This window comes from Diceros bicornis, chromosome 33 (genome assembly GCF_020826845.1).
Source record: "Diceros bicornis minor isolate mBicDic1 chromosome 33, mDicBic1.mat.cur, whole genome shotgun sequence".
Lineage (NCBI taxonomy): Eukaryota > Metazoa > Chordata > Mammalia > Perissodactyla > Rhinocerotidae > Diceros > Diceros bicornis.
The window spans coordinates 18,620,400-18,637,195 of record NC_080772.1 but is presented as its reverse complement, the minus strand read 5'-3'; the positions used below and the strand labels follow the sequence as shown (position 1 = coordinate 18,637,195).

Here is a 16,796-nt window from a genome sequence, read left to right as displayed (position 1 = left end):
AGCGGAAATACGGCGTGTCGACTCCTCTCCATAACGACTCATCTGCCAGGCTCCGTGCGCTTTCTACCGCGTCCCCTTCGTAATTCCCAGCTTCCCTGAGCACAGGCTCCTTCCCGCGGACTTCCCACCTCCTCTCGCAGCCGGAGCGAGCGCTCGCGTCGCCCAGCCCGCCCGGGGCTCTGAGGACAGCGTCCGAGGCCTGGCCCCGGGGAGCCGGCGGTTGGCCGGGACACGCCGCGTTGGCTTTCTCTGTGTGACCCGGGGGGCTGGGGAAACCTACAGCCGGTTTAGAAACAAGCCGAAGCCCGAGACCCCGCAGCCGCCGCGCCCAGCGCACACTCCGCAGCGCTGGGAGCTTGGACAGCACGTCCCCGCTTCCGGGATTCGCAAAGCATTTCACCCGCGGGAAGTTACCATAAGCCAGAACTGGAGCGAAGGGGCAGCAATTCCCACTGTTCTTCAGAATGTAATCTGTACTAGAGAAGGGTGCCGAGGAAAGGACCATAAATCACAGGAAGTAGGGGGCAAAAGAGTGCGCGTGTCTCCTTCGAGCCGGAATCGAACCAGCGACCTAAGGATGTCTTTCAGTCAGGGTGCCAACTACAGTCCTCCGCTCTACCAGCTGAGCTATCGAAGGGACGGCCAGGCGACGTTGCTCCCTCCCGAGATTCAATACAAAAGAACCACGAGGCGCCCGTTAGCCAGAAATCGAACTGAGCATGCGTAATGTGGGGGGTGGGGGAGTGAGTGAAGGAGTCTGTGCCTCCGTGTTGTTTTACGCGTGCGCAGAAAGAGACCCCATCTCGGCCTCGCGCGAGCCTGACTGGCCCGGAAAGGTCCCCCAACTCGAGTGTCCAGGGCCGGTGGTGCCCAGACTCAGCGACTCCGGCGCCACCCCCGCATGCCTGTCGCACTTTTCCTTAACTACCTAGTGTTGGGAGGGTGGCCGTCGGGTGTGGCCCCATCGCTTTGTAATCTATATATCCCCCCAATTCCTTTTGGTGTCAAGGGCCAGTGGCGCAATGGATAACGCGTCTGACTACGGATCAGAAGATTGGAGGTTCGACTCCTGCCTGGCTCGGTTCTTCTTTTGTGTTTTTTTGTCATTTTTCTAAAACCAGAGATGATTACTTCCTCAGGGTTCTCCAAACCACAAACGCCAAGAGTAACTTACTGCCCTTGGAGCTCCAAGTCGTCGTGCGGCTTTTCCAAGGCCGCCCCGTCAAACTCGCGAGATGTCAGGAGGTTCGCGGGCTCTAGCGGGACGCGCGTGCCCGCCGCGCGCGAGGGCGCTGCGGCCGCGGGCGGGGCGGCGCCGGGGGCAGGGGCGCTGGGGGCCCGGCTCTCGGGCTCCAGGTGGGGAGCGGGGCCGGGGAGCCGCAGGGAGGCCGCCGTTCCCGGGACCGGGCCGGTTACAAGCCGGCGCTGCGTCTACCGCAGCTCAGTCCGTCGGGGCTTGTAAGATGTTTGAAGACGTTACAGTCACTAAGTCACTAAAGAAACGGCCCCCCCCCCATCCTCCACAACGCAGAGGAGGAAAATTAAGGTTATTTACGGTGTTTTTTTGATCCAGTTCCTGTTTTACACTGCATTTTAACAAAGGTGTTGGGCCCCTCCTCGGTTGTAAGCACTGCATAAAAACTGTCTGATGACTTGCTTCTGCCCTCAAGGTCTTTTAACCAAGAGGGCATAATGCTGGTTTGAGCAAACTGAGTTATTTTGAAGTTATTAATCTGTTTGTGGAGAGGAGTTGAGAATTATTTCTTAAATCTCCCCAAGTAAGATAGCAATGCTCAAAAGTAAAAGCCTTAATAAAATGTGAAGTTTGGAAAGAGATAAGTTAGGGAAGAGAAAATGTAAAGTTAGGGAAAAGGGCTATTTTTTAAGGGGGAAAACTGTTTTCTTAAGCCCACACAAAAATGGTTAAAAGCTAAAACTTTAGGGGAGGGGGGGGCGGGCAAACACACTATTTGAACAAAATGATGGTGAGTTTTATTTTTGTTTCCTAGTAAACATGTTGCATTTTTCGTATGTAACATGCTGATATCTGAAAATTTTAAAAATATTACTTTTGTGGGAAGTTGGGGAGATATGTTGCATCCCTCACCCCAAGTTTGTGGGCAGAACCTTGTAAACTGGGCTAAAAGGAAAGAGCCTCCTTCTTATTCGTACCTTCTCCTCATTTTACAAAGTTGGCAAATAAGGCGTTTATTATCTGCACAGGTCACTGTCATGGCCATCATTGCACTGTGGCAGAAATTCTGGCCCATTGGTGTATCCCCTTCTTGGTGCACTCTCTTCCCCAACAGCCAGCCAGACCAGAGTAACACGTTTGAAGTGGGCCGAGATGGTGCATGATTTCTGGCTCTCTTACTTGTCACAGAAATTCACATAGAGCTAATGTAAGCAAGAAAGACATTTATTATAATGAAACAGGGGTGTTGCAGGGAAACCAAGGACAGAAGGTAACTGGGCCTCCTTATGGTTTTTCTCTCAGTGCCTTGTGGCTCCTCTCTATGCTTCCCTAGCACAGGCAGTTGGGAACATGGTGCTGCCCCCTGCCCTAGTCGTTCCTGACCTTTATCCCTCACAGGCTACTGCTATAGATTGAATGTTTGTGTTCCCCCAAAATTCATATGTTGAAAATCTAATGCCCAAGGTGACCTATTAGGAAGTGGGGTATGTGGGAGGTGATTGGGTCATGAGTGTGGAGCCCTTATGAGGGATTAGTGCCCTTATAAAAGAGGCCCCAGAGAGATCCCTCCTCCCTTTCACTACGTGAGGACGCAGTGAGAAGTTGCCAGTCTGCAACCCAGAAGAGGGCCTTCGTGGAAATTGATCATGCAGGCACCCTGATCTTGGACTTCCAGCCTCCAGAATTGTGAGAAATAAATTTCTATTGTTTATAAGCCACCCAGTCTGTGGTATTTTGTTATAGCAGCCTGAATGGACCAAGACATCAATCAACCAAAGACTCAAACTTTTCTTTCTCAGTCCTGACTGCAAAACTCTTCGTTGTTCTGGCCTCAGTTAGATGCTCACCCCCACCCCTGAAATGTGTCTAGGGGTAAGGATTACATGCAGCCAGGAGGGCTGGCTCACCTCTAGCCATATGATTGGGCAGATATGATTGCCTCTCCTCCTTTCTAGGATCCTAATGAAAAAATAATAAAGATATACAAAAAGAAAAAAGCATATTGCAGCATGGAAAAGAACAGTAGGTACAATCAGTAAACCTGAGATTTTAAGTAATTTCTGGGATGTAGAAAGCAAATGGGATTGTATAGACATATACCCCAGAATGGAGAAAACCATAGCTAAGACTACACATTCTAGAAGCTAGCAGAGACAGAACTATTCTCCCTGTGGAGCTCCCAAGAGGTTCCAGTTACAGAGGCAGCAGCACAAAGGTCAGAGACCCACAATGTTGTGCAGCTGCTACTGCATTTGTTCCCAGCTGGGGACATGGGAGAACGGCTTAAGCAGAGTAGATTTGCCTGGGAGGAGCCCGTGGGGTGAATATAGGGCTAGGGAGAGAGGCAGAGTAGAGCCTAATAACGACAGACATGGGGAGAAAGAAAGGCCGCCCCACGCCACTCTCAGAGTGAGACCCTCCTTGAGTTGGCAGTTCGAGGGATCTTGGGCCAGCATGGCTGTTTCCTCTCATGCACCGTTAATGAAAAAGCCTGCTTGTCCCCAAGACCCAGCCATTTTACAGATACAAATCAGTGTAGTCCATTCTTCATGAGTGTGAAAAAATATCTACTAGACGTTTGAGAGGAAACAGCAAAACAACGTAAAAAATATTCAAGTCCAAGATGAACAAACAAAATAACTGACCCAGGAGGAAACAGACATAATGCAAGGAATAATACAGAACTATTTTGTTTAAATGCTAATTTATACCCTCAGGGACATCCAAGAGGATATTGCAGCAATAAAAACCAGAACAAGGTGATATGAAAAGGAGCAATGAGAGAATAATTGAGTTCTTGGAAACTTAAAGTGTGATTGCTAAGTTGAAAAATAATATATTGGTCATGGCTAAAGATCAAATTTGGAGATATAGAAGATAAAATGGAAACTATCTCCCAGGACACCAGAATAGAGAGAGCAAAAAATATAAAAGTAAAGGCAGAGAGGAAAAACCCAGAAGACACAATCGCTATCTAGTCAGAGTTCCAGAAAGAGAAAGCAGAGACAATACAGGGAAAGGAATGAAAGAAAGACATTAGTCATCAGATCGAAAAGGCCATCGAAGTAGGATGAATAGAAAAACAACCATGCCTGGACACAGCCTAGTGAAATTTAAAAGCATTGAAAATAAAGATAAAACCCTAACAACTTTCAGAGATGGGGACAAAAAGAAAAAAACAAATTAAAAACAGCCTGGGTACATAGGAATAGGAGTCAGATTATGATGAGACTTCTCATCAGCAATACTGAATACTAGTAGACAGAGCAAGACCTGTGGGGTCAAAGTTCTGTGCGGAAATAATATTGAACCTAGAATTGTATAACCAATCAAAGCAGCAATCACATATGAGAACAAATAGATAGTCCACACTTGCAAGGTCTCATAAAGTTTAGATCCCATGATTCCTTTCTGAAACATATAAAAAATAAATAAACATTACCTAAGGATGTTATACTGATTGAGTTCTCCAGGAAGAATGAGAGTACAACATTTTTCTGGAGAGTAATATCTGTGAATGGAAAGGGGTAGGACACAGGATTGGGTAGGAATAACATTTAGACAGTGATGCAGACCTCACACAGTCTCTGCCAGCCCCCCTGGTAGCTGCAGAGCAAAGATTTCTCTTTAGAGGAGTCCTGAGTTGAGCAGAAATGGGCAGGTCCTCTTATAACCACCTGCCTCAGTCATTGGGCAGAAGCTGATAACTTGGGCTGGAAAGTTGAGGGAGACCCTGAAGGAATTGACACCTGGAGGCTCGCAGTTAACTATCCTTCTTGCAGCTGGGCAGTGGGTCCTTTCTTGAAAGGCAATCTAGCAGCAAATCTCTGTGTCTGCCACAGATGTACTTCAGCAAAACAAGAATCCAAGAAAGGAATACTCAGGATTTAAGAAAAAAGGGAACAAATCCAGGAACTCAAAATACATCCCAGGTTAATAGTGATGCAACAAGCAAAGAAGCAATCAGGACAAATTAGGAAAAAGCAAAAAAGGTCAGAGGGCTCTGGGAGATCATCTTGGAAGAAGGAAGTGCGTTCTTTTACAATAGTAATGTGCTATGGACCAGGAAGACCTTAGTGATGTGATAAAGGCATGCCCCTTTTCTCAAAAAGCAAACCAAAGATAATTAGGAATTTCTTAAAAAAAAAACACAAATCACTTTACAAATAACTCATTGTCCCAATATAAGGCAAACTGAAATCTGGCACAATTTTAAGAAATTCATGGCATGTGTTACGGGCTAACTTGTATTCCCCCCAACTTCTAAATTCTTGCATTGAAGCCCTGGCCTCCAGTACCCCAGTATAGGATGTGACTGTATTTGGAGACAGGGCTTTAAAGAGGTAATCAGATTAAAATGGAGTCATTAGGTTGGGCCCTCATCCAATCTCACTAGTGTCTTTATAAGAAGAGATTAGGATACAGAGAGAGAGAGGGAGACACCAGACATGCATGGAGAGACGACCATGTGAACACACAGCGAGAAGGCACCCACCTGCAAGCCAAGGAGAGAGGCCTCAGAAGAAATCACACCTGCCGACATCTTGATCTTGGACCCCTGGCCTCCACAACTGTGGAAAGTAAATTTCTATTGTTTAAGCCACCCAGTCTGTGGTATTTTGTTATGGTAGCCCTAGCAAACTAATACAGGGATGGTGAAGAAAGAGAAATTTACTTTCTTTTCTGCATTCTTTGGGATTATTTGCATTTTTATTTAACCATATGCAAGTTATTTTATATAACATGTGTGGGACAGATAGTCTCATAATTGTCATTTAATTCAGCATCTAATAAAAATTGCTTAAAAATGAAGGAACTGATGCCCAAAGATGTGAAATGGCTTACCTTCAGTAACAGAGTTGAGCAATGGCAGATGAGATCTCAGATCTCCTGAGTCACCAGGCAGGAGTCTTTCCTTGGCACTGCTTGGTCTCCCTGTCCCCAGTTGGACACGTGAGTTACAGAGACTGGAGTGCCGGACTGCTTCATGGGAGGAAGGAGGTTGAAAGGCAGATGATGGTCAAGGTCAGATGATGACCAAGACACTGGGAGTAGCAAAGTGTTCCATTAATTAAAGTGAACTCTCTTCTCACTTCTAGAACCCAAAGATCAAATCCCTAAAATTTGTTAACAATGGCGCGCTACAAAAATTATGTGAAGGTACTCTGGGATCTGAAGAAAAAAGCCATTGTTCAATGTGAAAAATACCTTACACATAGGCGCATGAAAGAACTTTCAAGTTCTTCCTTTCAGTTGAGGAAAGCATTCTACAGGCCAGGAGGATCTACCAAAAAAAGCTGAATAATTTCTTCAGGATGACCCTCCAGATTGGGGGAGTAGGGCTAAACTCAAGTTTACTGATTCCTCACCCATGGCGTTCCATAAGTATGTACATCTCCAAGAAGGATATTTGTGAGAGACCACAGAGATAATGTTTCCAAGGTCAGAAAGGGAACCATTCTGGAGAACTCCAGGGAAGATCCAGTTGATTCTTGTTATTTGTGGTAGCTGGGTTCTATAGTCACCACAAACACTGATTTAGTGACTATGTACTGAACCATTACTCCTGGAAATACAGGATTAAGTTCCTGTGAGCCTCTGTTTACAACATTTTCATTAAGTGATCAATACACAAGCCTGTTTTATGTGTTTCGGTTTAGACACCTTATTTAATATACATTAGTGATTCATTGACATTGAACTCACGGCCAACAGCACTATTACTCATACCTGAAAGAAGCCTATTTTCTCCATAAGGCACATCATAACCTCTTGCACTTAGGAACACTAGACAGCACTTCAGCACTTTGCTTTCAAACATTTTAAACAGTGAAATCACCAACAAAAAGCACAAAAATGCAAAAAAATGTGGAACTTGTTTACAATAAGAGAGCTGAAATAAGAAGGCAGAATGTTGCCTTGTTCAACCTCAGCTGGAAACATATGCACCAGGCAACTCAAATTTTTTGCTATTCTGTATGTGCCTGTGAATGACCACAAAATCACCAGGAGTATTGATTTTGGGGTTACAGATAAATTTTAGCCGTTAGGCAAATTTGCAAATATGGAATCTGTGATGATGAGGATTGGCTGTATTATTAAGCCACACTAAATCCTGAATTATAGGCTAAATCACTACATAAAAAGATCTTAACAAGACTAACCCCCAGGCCGCCATCTCCATTAAGGAGGTTGGCAGGAGCCATTTGTACTACAGGGAGATGGCCAGACTGACCCATCCACTTCCCTGGGCTCCATGAGCCGCTGCAAGCTCACTTGCAGTGTTTCACAATCAGGGAAAATGGGACTGTCATCTTGTTTTTACAGTGTCTTTCCCAAAGGTGTGATTTGAGGAGTGGAGAAGGATGTTGCAGGGAGATTTTCTTCAGAGATTCATATTTATGCTTTTAACATTTATTTAGTCTCTACTGTGTGTTAGGCACTGTTCTAGTGCTGGGGATGCAGCAAAAGCAAAACAGACGCAAAGACCTACTCTCATGGAGCACACACTCTGAAGGGGCAGACAGACAATAAACTGACAATAAATAACGTATATAGTGGGCTCAGCAGTGGTGAGTGCCAAAGGGGAAAGAAAGGACAGGTAGATCCAGAGTGTGGAGGGTACTGTGCTTCTCACAATGGCAAATTGACGTAGAACGAGAAGCAAACTAAATTGCTACAGAATATATGGTCATGTGTCGCTTAACTATGGGATACATTCTGAGAAGTTCGTTGTGCAAACATCATAGAGTGTACTTACACAAACCTAGATGGTATGGTCTACTCCACACCTAGACTATATGGTACTAATCTTGTGGGACCACCATCATATATGCGATCTGTCGTTGACGGAAATGTTGTTATGTAGCACATGACTGTATACGTATACTTATACACACACACACATTTATTTTAAATGTGGCAGATAAATTTTAGTTCCTTTGGAAAAAGTTAAAGTTTGCCAAGTTGTATTTCCTTTGAACTATGAAGAAATAATAAAGGATTGCTAATTTAGTAGTCTGACATAAGTAATGGTTTATTTTTACTAACAGAAACTTCACAATTTGTATCCTATTTTGGACAATGGAGAAATTGAGTATAATTTCACTTTTATTATGAATAGATAGCATTTAAAGTCATGAAAAGATTATACATCTCATTGTATGAGTGGTGTTGAAATGCTTTATTTTTATATATAATAGCAAATGTTCTCATCCCAATCATATGGAATCAGAATAATGGAACAGAATATATTAACTTGGGTTTATAGACCTGTTGTATTCACTTTTAGTGGGGGAGGGACAAATTAGAATATACTGAATGTAAACACTTTTTTGACATTAAATAAATAGTTGCGTCTGACTTTATGGAATTCAAATATGTCTTAAGGTACCAGGGTGGTGTAGTAATCAAGCAGATGGACCCTAAGCTAGACTACCTTGAGTACAAATGCTGGTTCTCCTGTAATTAACAGCACAGGTTAATTAATAGCTCCAATTATCCCATCTGCGAAATGGGAAATAATAGTACCTACCTCATAGGGTTGCCGACAGGATTAAATGAATTAATCTATATTAAGCACTTAGAATCATGTCTGGCACATAGTAAGCACCATAAATATGTTTGCTATTAAAAAATATACTGTTTTCTTAGCACTATCTACACATCCTGGAAAATTATGGCAGGAACTTTATCAGAATTTTTAAAGTCACAATTATTTACTAATATCAACTACTCTAGAATCACTTTTTAAATTAAAAAAAACCAACTTTTCACTCACTTGGTTAGTGTTGCAGTGGTTTAGTTAGACAGGAGAAAGTGGCAGACATGACTACCAAGGGCACACAGGCTTCCCACGTAAGGAGGTGCCACGTAAGGAGGGAGTTGGAGGAGGAGGAGGAAGTGGAAGAGAAGAAGGAGGAGACAGAGGAAGTCTTTGGGAATTTGCTTTTGAAGAATTTGAAGATTTTGAGTCTTTGAGGATTTACTTGAGGAAGTCACTGAGTTAAGTAAGGGTGATGCCTTAGAGGAAACTTCTTGAGCTGCAAAGGCAGTTGAAGAGAAAGGTAGGTAATAAAAGTAGTGATAGGAGTGAATATTCTTTTGAAAATAAGAGAACCCTCGGAAGGAGTTGGGCTGGGAGGTGGAGAGGGTTAGTTTTCAAGGACAAATGTAGTTGGAAATATAAGATCATCATGGAGAGGCCATATGGTACAGCTGTTGACATCATGGACTCAAGGATCAGCCTGCTCCACCCCTTATTAACTGGGTGATCTTGGCCAAGTTACTTAACCTTTCTGTGTTTTAGTTTCTTAGTCTGAAAAATGGGGAATGATAATGTTGATATTACTTGTCCGATAGGTTGATGTTTTAAGTGAATATATAAACTGTATAAAGCTAATATAAAGCTCTTACAGCAGTGTCAGGTACTAAGCATTATGACTATTGGTTATTATTTTTCATTTGACAGATTTATTTTTAATTTGTGAAAGAATGAATCATCTTTTTCAAATACCAATGCACCTGTGATCCTAAAAGCCAACACTTTCCACCTCCTTTCAAATCCTTTAGTTTGGGAGGTGGGATGTGCTAAGAAGAGGTAAGAGAGAGAACTAAGAAAAGCAGAAGGTAAGCAGGGAAACGAATCATTTTTATTTTTTATTAAAACTTTACCTTTTTACTCAGAATAATATGTATCTTTCAAGTTTTGGTAGCTAAAAATTTCATTTCCTAGTATGCCATATAGTGAGTTTAAAACATAAATTTCATGGAAAGTACAATAAAGAAACTTGAAATAAAGGTATTTTATATAAAACTGTTATGCTAATAAATTAATCGATATATAGACTTACTGTTTTTCATTGCCTGATGGCTTTTGTTTGTTACTTTTACACCTAGGTTAGCTTTAAAATATTGCTTTCTGCATTTATAATAAATAATCCTGAAAAATGCCTGTTCAGTAAATAGTATATGCACATGCCCAAATAGATCATTCTAAAAAATTTAAGAAAATGTTGGAATTTCACTCCCAAAGTGAAAATCTGCACTAAAAAGTTTCCCCCAATTATTCTTCACCAGAAAAGCAAGTGTATTGTAGATGAAACTGAGAAGAGGTGAATCTGAACAACATCTCAGGAGTGGAGATATTTGGGTGCCAGAGCAGATTACTCAGAAGTAAAAGGAAAAAACCCTCCCTAGGTAAGATCCCCTCTTCCCGGCCTTGGGAACAAGGATGTGCCTGGGAGGCTCTTAGGCCTTGGAGAAGCTGATAATCAGATTTTCAGCTATTAGAAAGCTCAGTTGGCAGCCCAGCGGTGAGCGAAATGTGTTTGCAGTTGTGCTCTTACGGCTGATTTGATTCTAGGAATTTAGTTTCGCTTCTCGGGGACAGCCCTGGAACAGCATGAAAATTCCAGAAAGTCGTATCACACTTACCCGTTCCTTTGGCACTGAGCATGTTTAGTTCTCCTTTTGGAGAAAGGCTTTTCTCAGAAATGGCATATGTTGTGAGATTTAAACAATTGATCGATAGGCATTTGTTAGTTTCCTGCTTCGTTTTTAGCGCTGTGCACAGTATTTAGCACTGTGTAAACTCTGACTCTAAGATGTAGTTCTGGAAATCACTGCTAATTTGAGTCATCTACAGTTTAGAAATGGCTTTGTTTTATAGCAACTGGTTATTCATGACTTAATCTAAATTTCTGGTGCTTTGTAGTCTAGAACTGCTCAGGAATAATATGAAGAAGAATGTTACTTAGGTGCGTTGCATATTAATATGCAAAAAATTAATATGCTAAGACTCTCTAAAAACTAAGGATTTTAGCAGCTTTTGAGTTTCTAGCAGGCAGGAATTTCTCTATTCTACAACAGCTTAAACATTTACTCATATAATAAATATTCCCCACTGTCTGCCATGTGTCAGGCACTGTTTTAAGCACTGGACATTCAGCAAGATACAGAAACAGACAAAAATCTTTGTCCTTGTGGTGTAGCAGACAGACAACAATCAAGATAAAAAGTATGTTAGTGAGAGGTCCTAAGGAGAGAAAGTAGAGAAGAGAATAGAAGCGTGAGGAGGGGATGTTACAGTTCCAGGCAGAGTGGCTGGGAAAGCCTACAGAGAAGTGATATTTGAGAAAAGATCTGGAGGAAGTCTCTTCATGCTCTAAATACATTATATGCTTTAAATTAATCTCTCCCTCAGAGCTGCAGTTTAACAGGGTAGCAAGACATTTCACCTCAGCCAGGTTTTGAGAGTTCCTCTCCTTCCTAGGGATGTAAGGGGTCTGCAAGGGTTTATGTCTTCATCCTCCAAGGGAGTTCCAAGCCCCTCATCCTTCTCCAGCCTGGTTGCTTCTGAGGTCCGGTGTCCAACCCTGCATGGCTCCTTTGAGGGGCCAGATGTGGGTACAGAAATCTTTTGTTATGGCTACGAAGCCATGACTTAGTTTTGTTACCTGGGCATCCAAGTGCTATCCCATCATAGAGGATTTCCCCTGTGAGGACACAAGTCTGGGCTATTCTGGGAAATCCTCCCCAAGTTCCCAAACCCATTCTAGAGGCCCCTCACGCTGAGACTACTTCTCTTCTTCAAATTTCAGCATGCAACTTTCTAACAGCCCAAGCTCCCAAACAAAAGCCTGGGTTGTTGTTTTCCGGGTGTCTGACTACCTTTGTGTTTAACCTCTAAGCCTATGGTAGCAAGAGAGTGACCTTTTAAAGATGAAACTCAGAAGAGGGGAGCCCTCATTCCTTTGAGTCTCCTAAAGCACTAAGGACAAAACAAAATTAATGTCTCAATAAATTACCTTGCCATACATTCAAATCATGAATGTGGTCGCTCTAAATTATTTCTATTTGTCAATACACTCAGAGAACTGTTTGAAAAATACTTTTATTCCCCCTTTGCCTATTAGCATTGTGATTATTTGTGCTTGAAGTTGAGGGGAAAAAGACATTCCTTTAAGAATATTCTGTTACCCAGACTATTTCCTATCTCTCCCTCCCCTACCGGTTGGGGTAGATTCACAATGGTTCAGTTTATCTAAAAGACCAGTAAATGTGAAGGTCAAAAGTTGACAGTGGTGAGCAGAGAGAATAGGAGACTATGAGAAATGAGGGTCAAATGGAAAGAAGGTCAAGTGGCAGAGGGGAGGAGGACAGGGAAAGAGATGGAATACTGAGAAACAGGGAAGAGAAGGGACAAAGGAGAAGACGAAGTTAAAGAGACTCAGGATGAGAAAGTGAAAAGAAGAAATATAGAATAAGGAGTAAAGACAATGAAAAAACAAGTAGGGAGTACTGATTCAGTGTTCAACATACAGTTTTGGAAATGAGAAGTTTGACACAGATGTCAGCAGATGAAAATCAAGGTGGTGGCAGGGCTGTGTTTCTTTTGGAAGGCTCTAGAGGAGAATCCGTTTTCTTGAGTTTTCCAGCTTTTAGAAGTTGCCTGCATACCTTGGCTCATGGCCCCCTCCCTCCTTTACCTTGATAGTATCTCTCTGACCATTCTTCTGTAGTCACATCTCTCTCTCTCCATTGCCAGGAAAGGTTTTTGATTTTTAAGGACCCATGTGATTAGATTGGGCCCACTTGGATAATCCAGGATAATCTTCCTATCTCAAGGTCCTTAACAATCACATCTGCAAAGTCCCTTTTGCCATGAAAGGTGATATAGTCACTGGTTCTGGGAATTAGGATATGCACATCTTGGGGGTCCGTTACTGTGCCAACCACAGAGATCATATAGTCTTAATTGGTCAAAAGATCAGGCAGTGCATTACCAGGTGAGTGTATTTCAAGGCTAGGCCATGTCAAAATGTGTTTTAGCAAACATAGCATTTGAAAGGTAGAAATAGCATGTCATTTATTCTCAAAGAATTAAGATATGTATATTTTGGTAAAGAAAAATGCATATATATGTTTTTTATTATGTTCTAATGTAAGACAGCAAAAAAATAAATGGATGACCTATGCAACCTTATATGAAATCCCTACTCTGGTAGCCTGGAACCCAGGATTAGGTAGTGAGCCACTGAAGTGGGCAGTTCATTTGACCCTGCATGAACCAAAGCCATGCAACCATTGCTGAGGATCATGGTAATCATGTCCCTTCTTTCCTTGATGCTTCTCTGCTAAGATGCTTATGGATTCAGAATAACTGCAGGTGATTCCGGATGGCAGCTCCTGTTGACCCCCACAAGATGCTTCAGGGGCCCCTCCTAACATGAAGAGTTGATCCTTGCTTCTATGTAGCTAAGGGGCATTCTGTAGAATTCATTTCCTCATTCCTAGGCATCCATGTGCTTGCTTTTACCACATATCATTGTAAGCAGAAATTAGCCCTTTGTGGGGAACATTGGCCAGAACCCCTCTAGGAATTTAATTCCACCGTCTGATTCTGATTCATGCCCTGTTCTCATCTTAACCACTCTTGTACCAGCTCTCTGGGCAAAGTGGAAGTGGAAGTAAAAAATTTCGTGTGAAAAATAAAAATAAAAAGAGACCTCAGAAAGGAAATGTAGTGGCTCAAATGATCCACAGACAGGACTATTTATCTCATTGTTCCTTTCAAATGGAAAGTAGCACTTGTTTGTTGAATACAGAGTTGCGAACACTTGCTAGTCACCTGGGCTGGTAGTACTGGGTATCTTCATGGGTCTTGTTGGGTGAAAGAATTTATATACATAAGAAGTCACATTACATTTGTCTATATGTATCAGCATATGCAAATTCATGTAAAACCACCTTATATTTGTTCAACACTTGACTTTTCAGAGTTCTTTCACCTCAGCTATTTTATCAGGTCTCACAGCAATTCGGAAGGTGGTCAGGACAGATATGAAAAGGGAGTTGTAGAGCGATTAGCCATATTATTCTCATCTCACTAGGTCACAGGGCTAGGTAGTGAAAGCTTAGATTAGAACCAGGTTTCTTAACTTTCAAACCAGAGCTCTTTCAAGTTGATTATGTCAATTAAAAAAAAAATTCCAGAAACTCATGTTAGTAGAGTTTTAATGACTTCAGAACTGCAAGTGCTATAACACCAATTCTCACTTACAGTGTATATTTAGCCTTAACTGACTGTAATTTGGTAGTGGTGGGGAAGAAGAAACAAAGAAGAGAGAAAATGGCATTTCATGCAATATTATATAAAAACATAACAAGATCTTGAAAAATGCAGTATTACGTAAAGAACTAAGAAAGATCTAGAAAAAACAAACACTTTTGCTGCTATACTATTTTATAAATAGTACATGGTTTTGACCACATAATGAATATAAAGATCAAACAAGTAAATGCAGAGATGACCTCTGAGCTTCAATGTTTAACATGCACAGAGCTAAGCATTTTCTGGTCAATATAATTAATCCCACTGAAAATGAAGTAAATGATATGACTTTAAATTTAAATTTAGGCTATAAAATTTAGAATTCTACCCTTTACCTCATGTGTTTCTTTTCCTTAGTCTGTCTAATCTAGGCCAATTGTACAAAAATTACTTTTACTTAAAAATGGTCAGCACATTTCTTGGGGCTGGTTTGGGCTCAGGATGATTTTCTGGATCATTTATAACATTTAACCAGGTTGAAGTTTTGTTTTTGTTTTTGTTTTTATGCCAGTTTAAAAGTACACACAAAACCTGTTTCTTCCTGGTTTTACTTGTCAGTTTTCAGTAAATGACAATTTTTAATCTTTCAAAAAAATACTTTAAAATAATGTGATTTGTCTTTTTACCTAATAATTTCTTCCTGCTGCTTAAAATATTTCTGTAGCCAGAATGAACATTGACAGGGAAAATCTCCATATACACACAAAATTCCTCCTAAATTCTCATGTGTATTTTGCTGATGATAATTGTGACAAGTATGAATATTGTAGTTAGTTAAACAGATGAAACGTGGCTTCTGTTTGGAATACTGCTTTAGTCTGTAAGGAATGAAGTCTGCCTCACGCAAAAGCCAGGCTCAGGAAGCCTGTCCGGTGCCACTGTCTTACCTCATGCAAGGAGCATAAAACAACTCTTCAGGCCTTTATTCATCAAAATGGAATGTGTTTCATCAGGAATTCTACTCAGAGTGAGACTGCATACTGAGAAAATTATGTAGCAATCGTATTCCCTAACCTAAGAATTAAATACAAATGTGGAAAAGTTCACAGCATTTCATGCTACATGCCCTTCCCCCCATAACCACTTGGAGACGTGGCTGAACCAAGGGGAGGTACTGTGGACCCTCAGTGGGCTCAATATTATGAATCCATGCAATAACTTCGAGGTTCTTCTCTGATTAGCTGTGTTTTCTCATTTGCATTTGCAGGCTGGAGAACAACTGGCAAGTCGGCATCTACAAATAAACAAAGCAAAGCAATAAACACCCTCTTATCATGTTACCTTTTCTTTAATGGGGCAAGTGATGGATGTTTTTGTTAAAATGATGATTGGCAAATCAACTCAGTTCATAAGATACTGAGGATGCCTATCCTTTAAAGGACTTCAAAAGTGAGAAGACACTGTCTTTACTCTTCATTTAAGTTCTATCAGTTATAGAATTAGAAAACCAAAGCACTGAACCAGCTTTCACCCTGAGGCAATTGCTGAACCTGGTGAACTTAAGCTTTAGTTTCACCATCTTGTGGGGATGATGACAGGGCCACCAGATATGTCATATAAACTCTAGCGTATATCTATATGAAAAATGCCCCCTAGAATTGTGCAGTGCACAATTGCGTATATGGCCCTGTTACGAGAGAGGTCAAAACCCGGAGCTTGCTTAGGTGAAGGGTCTAGTAGGAAGCTCCCTGCATAAAGCTAGTACCCAAAATGGTTATGCACTCTCTAAATAACCATAACCCTAAATCTACATTTAAATTGTTAGTCTTGAGTTTTGGTGCTGAGTTGAGGGAGGAAAGTGCTCCCCTAAAAGTGTGTAATGGCAAGCAAGTGAGCACACATACTGGCAGGCCAAATTTACAATACTGTGTCTTCCAAGAAATCTCAAGCTGATAATTTAGTTTAAAATGGTCCAGTACAAGATGTGTTCCCAAGCACATAGCAGAAGTGAATGGCCCCAGCTTCAACCCAGACCTCAAAAAAAAAACACTAAAAAAATTGCAATAAACATGAACTCAGTGAATCAAATAGAGACATAGGAGAGAGATTGAGGAAGAGGGAGGGAAAGAGTACACATAGAAACAATGCACACAAAGTGAGAGCCAGTAGCAACAACAGAAGGCGAAATCAGACCTGGAAAGACTTCAAATCTTTCACTTATTAGACACAGAATAAAAAAAATTAATTTTTTTAAATGAGCAAGTCTATTTTGAAATTAATAAAAAAGAACTTATAAGTATTAAAACATATGAAATTTTAAAAATTTGACGGATGAGTTTAACAGCTAAAGAGAGAATTAATGAAATGTAAGACAGATCTGAGGAGATTAATCAGAAAGTAACATGGAGAAACAAAGAGATAAAATATGAAAGAGGTTAAAAGACCTGAAGAATAGATTGATAAGGTCTAACTTATATATAATAAGACTTTCATAAAGAAATGAAAAGAAAAGAAGATTAGAAGGAATATTTGAAGACTTAATGGCTG

At 41.3% G+C, this 16,796-nt stretch overlaps 1 protein-coding gene and 2 non-coding genes across 3 annotated transcripts in view; 1 reads left to right on the top strand and 2 right to left on the bottom strand.

Moving 5' to 3' along the window:
- Positions 1 to 543: 543 nt before the first annotated feature.
- On the bottom strand, positions 544 to 637 carry TRNAY-GUA (transfer RNA tyrosine (anticodon GUA)). The gene is made up of 2 exons: positions 601 to 637; positions 544 to 579 (listed from the first exon to the last, which is right to left on the bottom strand). It is a non-coding gene; the product is annotated as a tRNA-Tyr (tRNA).
- A 371-nt stretch (positions 638 to 1,008) lies between these two features.
- Positions 1,009 to 1,081, top strand: TRNAR-ACG (transfer RNA arginine (anticodon ACG)). Its single transcript has one exon. It is a non-coding gene; the product is annotated as a tRNA-Arg (tRNA).
- A 14,367-nt stretch (positions 1,082 to 15,448) lies between these two features.
- The window catches only part of DNAJC5B (DnaJ heat shock protein family (Hsp40) member C5 beta), a 56,453-nt gene continuing 55,105 nt past the window's right edge, over positions 15,449 to 16,796 (bottom strand). The window contains exon 4 of the mRNA XM_058529013.1: positions 15,449 to 15,543. Within this exon, the coding sequence (XP_058384996.1) occupies positions 15,449 to 15,543 (95 nt within the window). The remainder of the gene's footprint in view (positions 15,544 to 16,796) is intronic.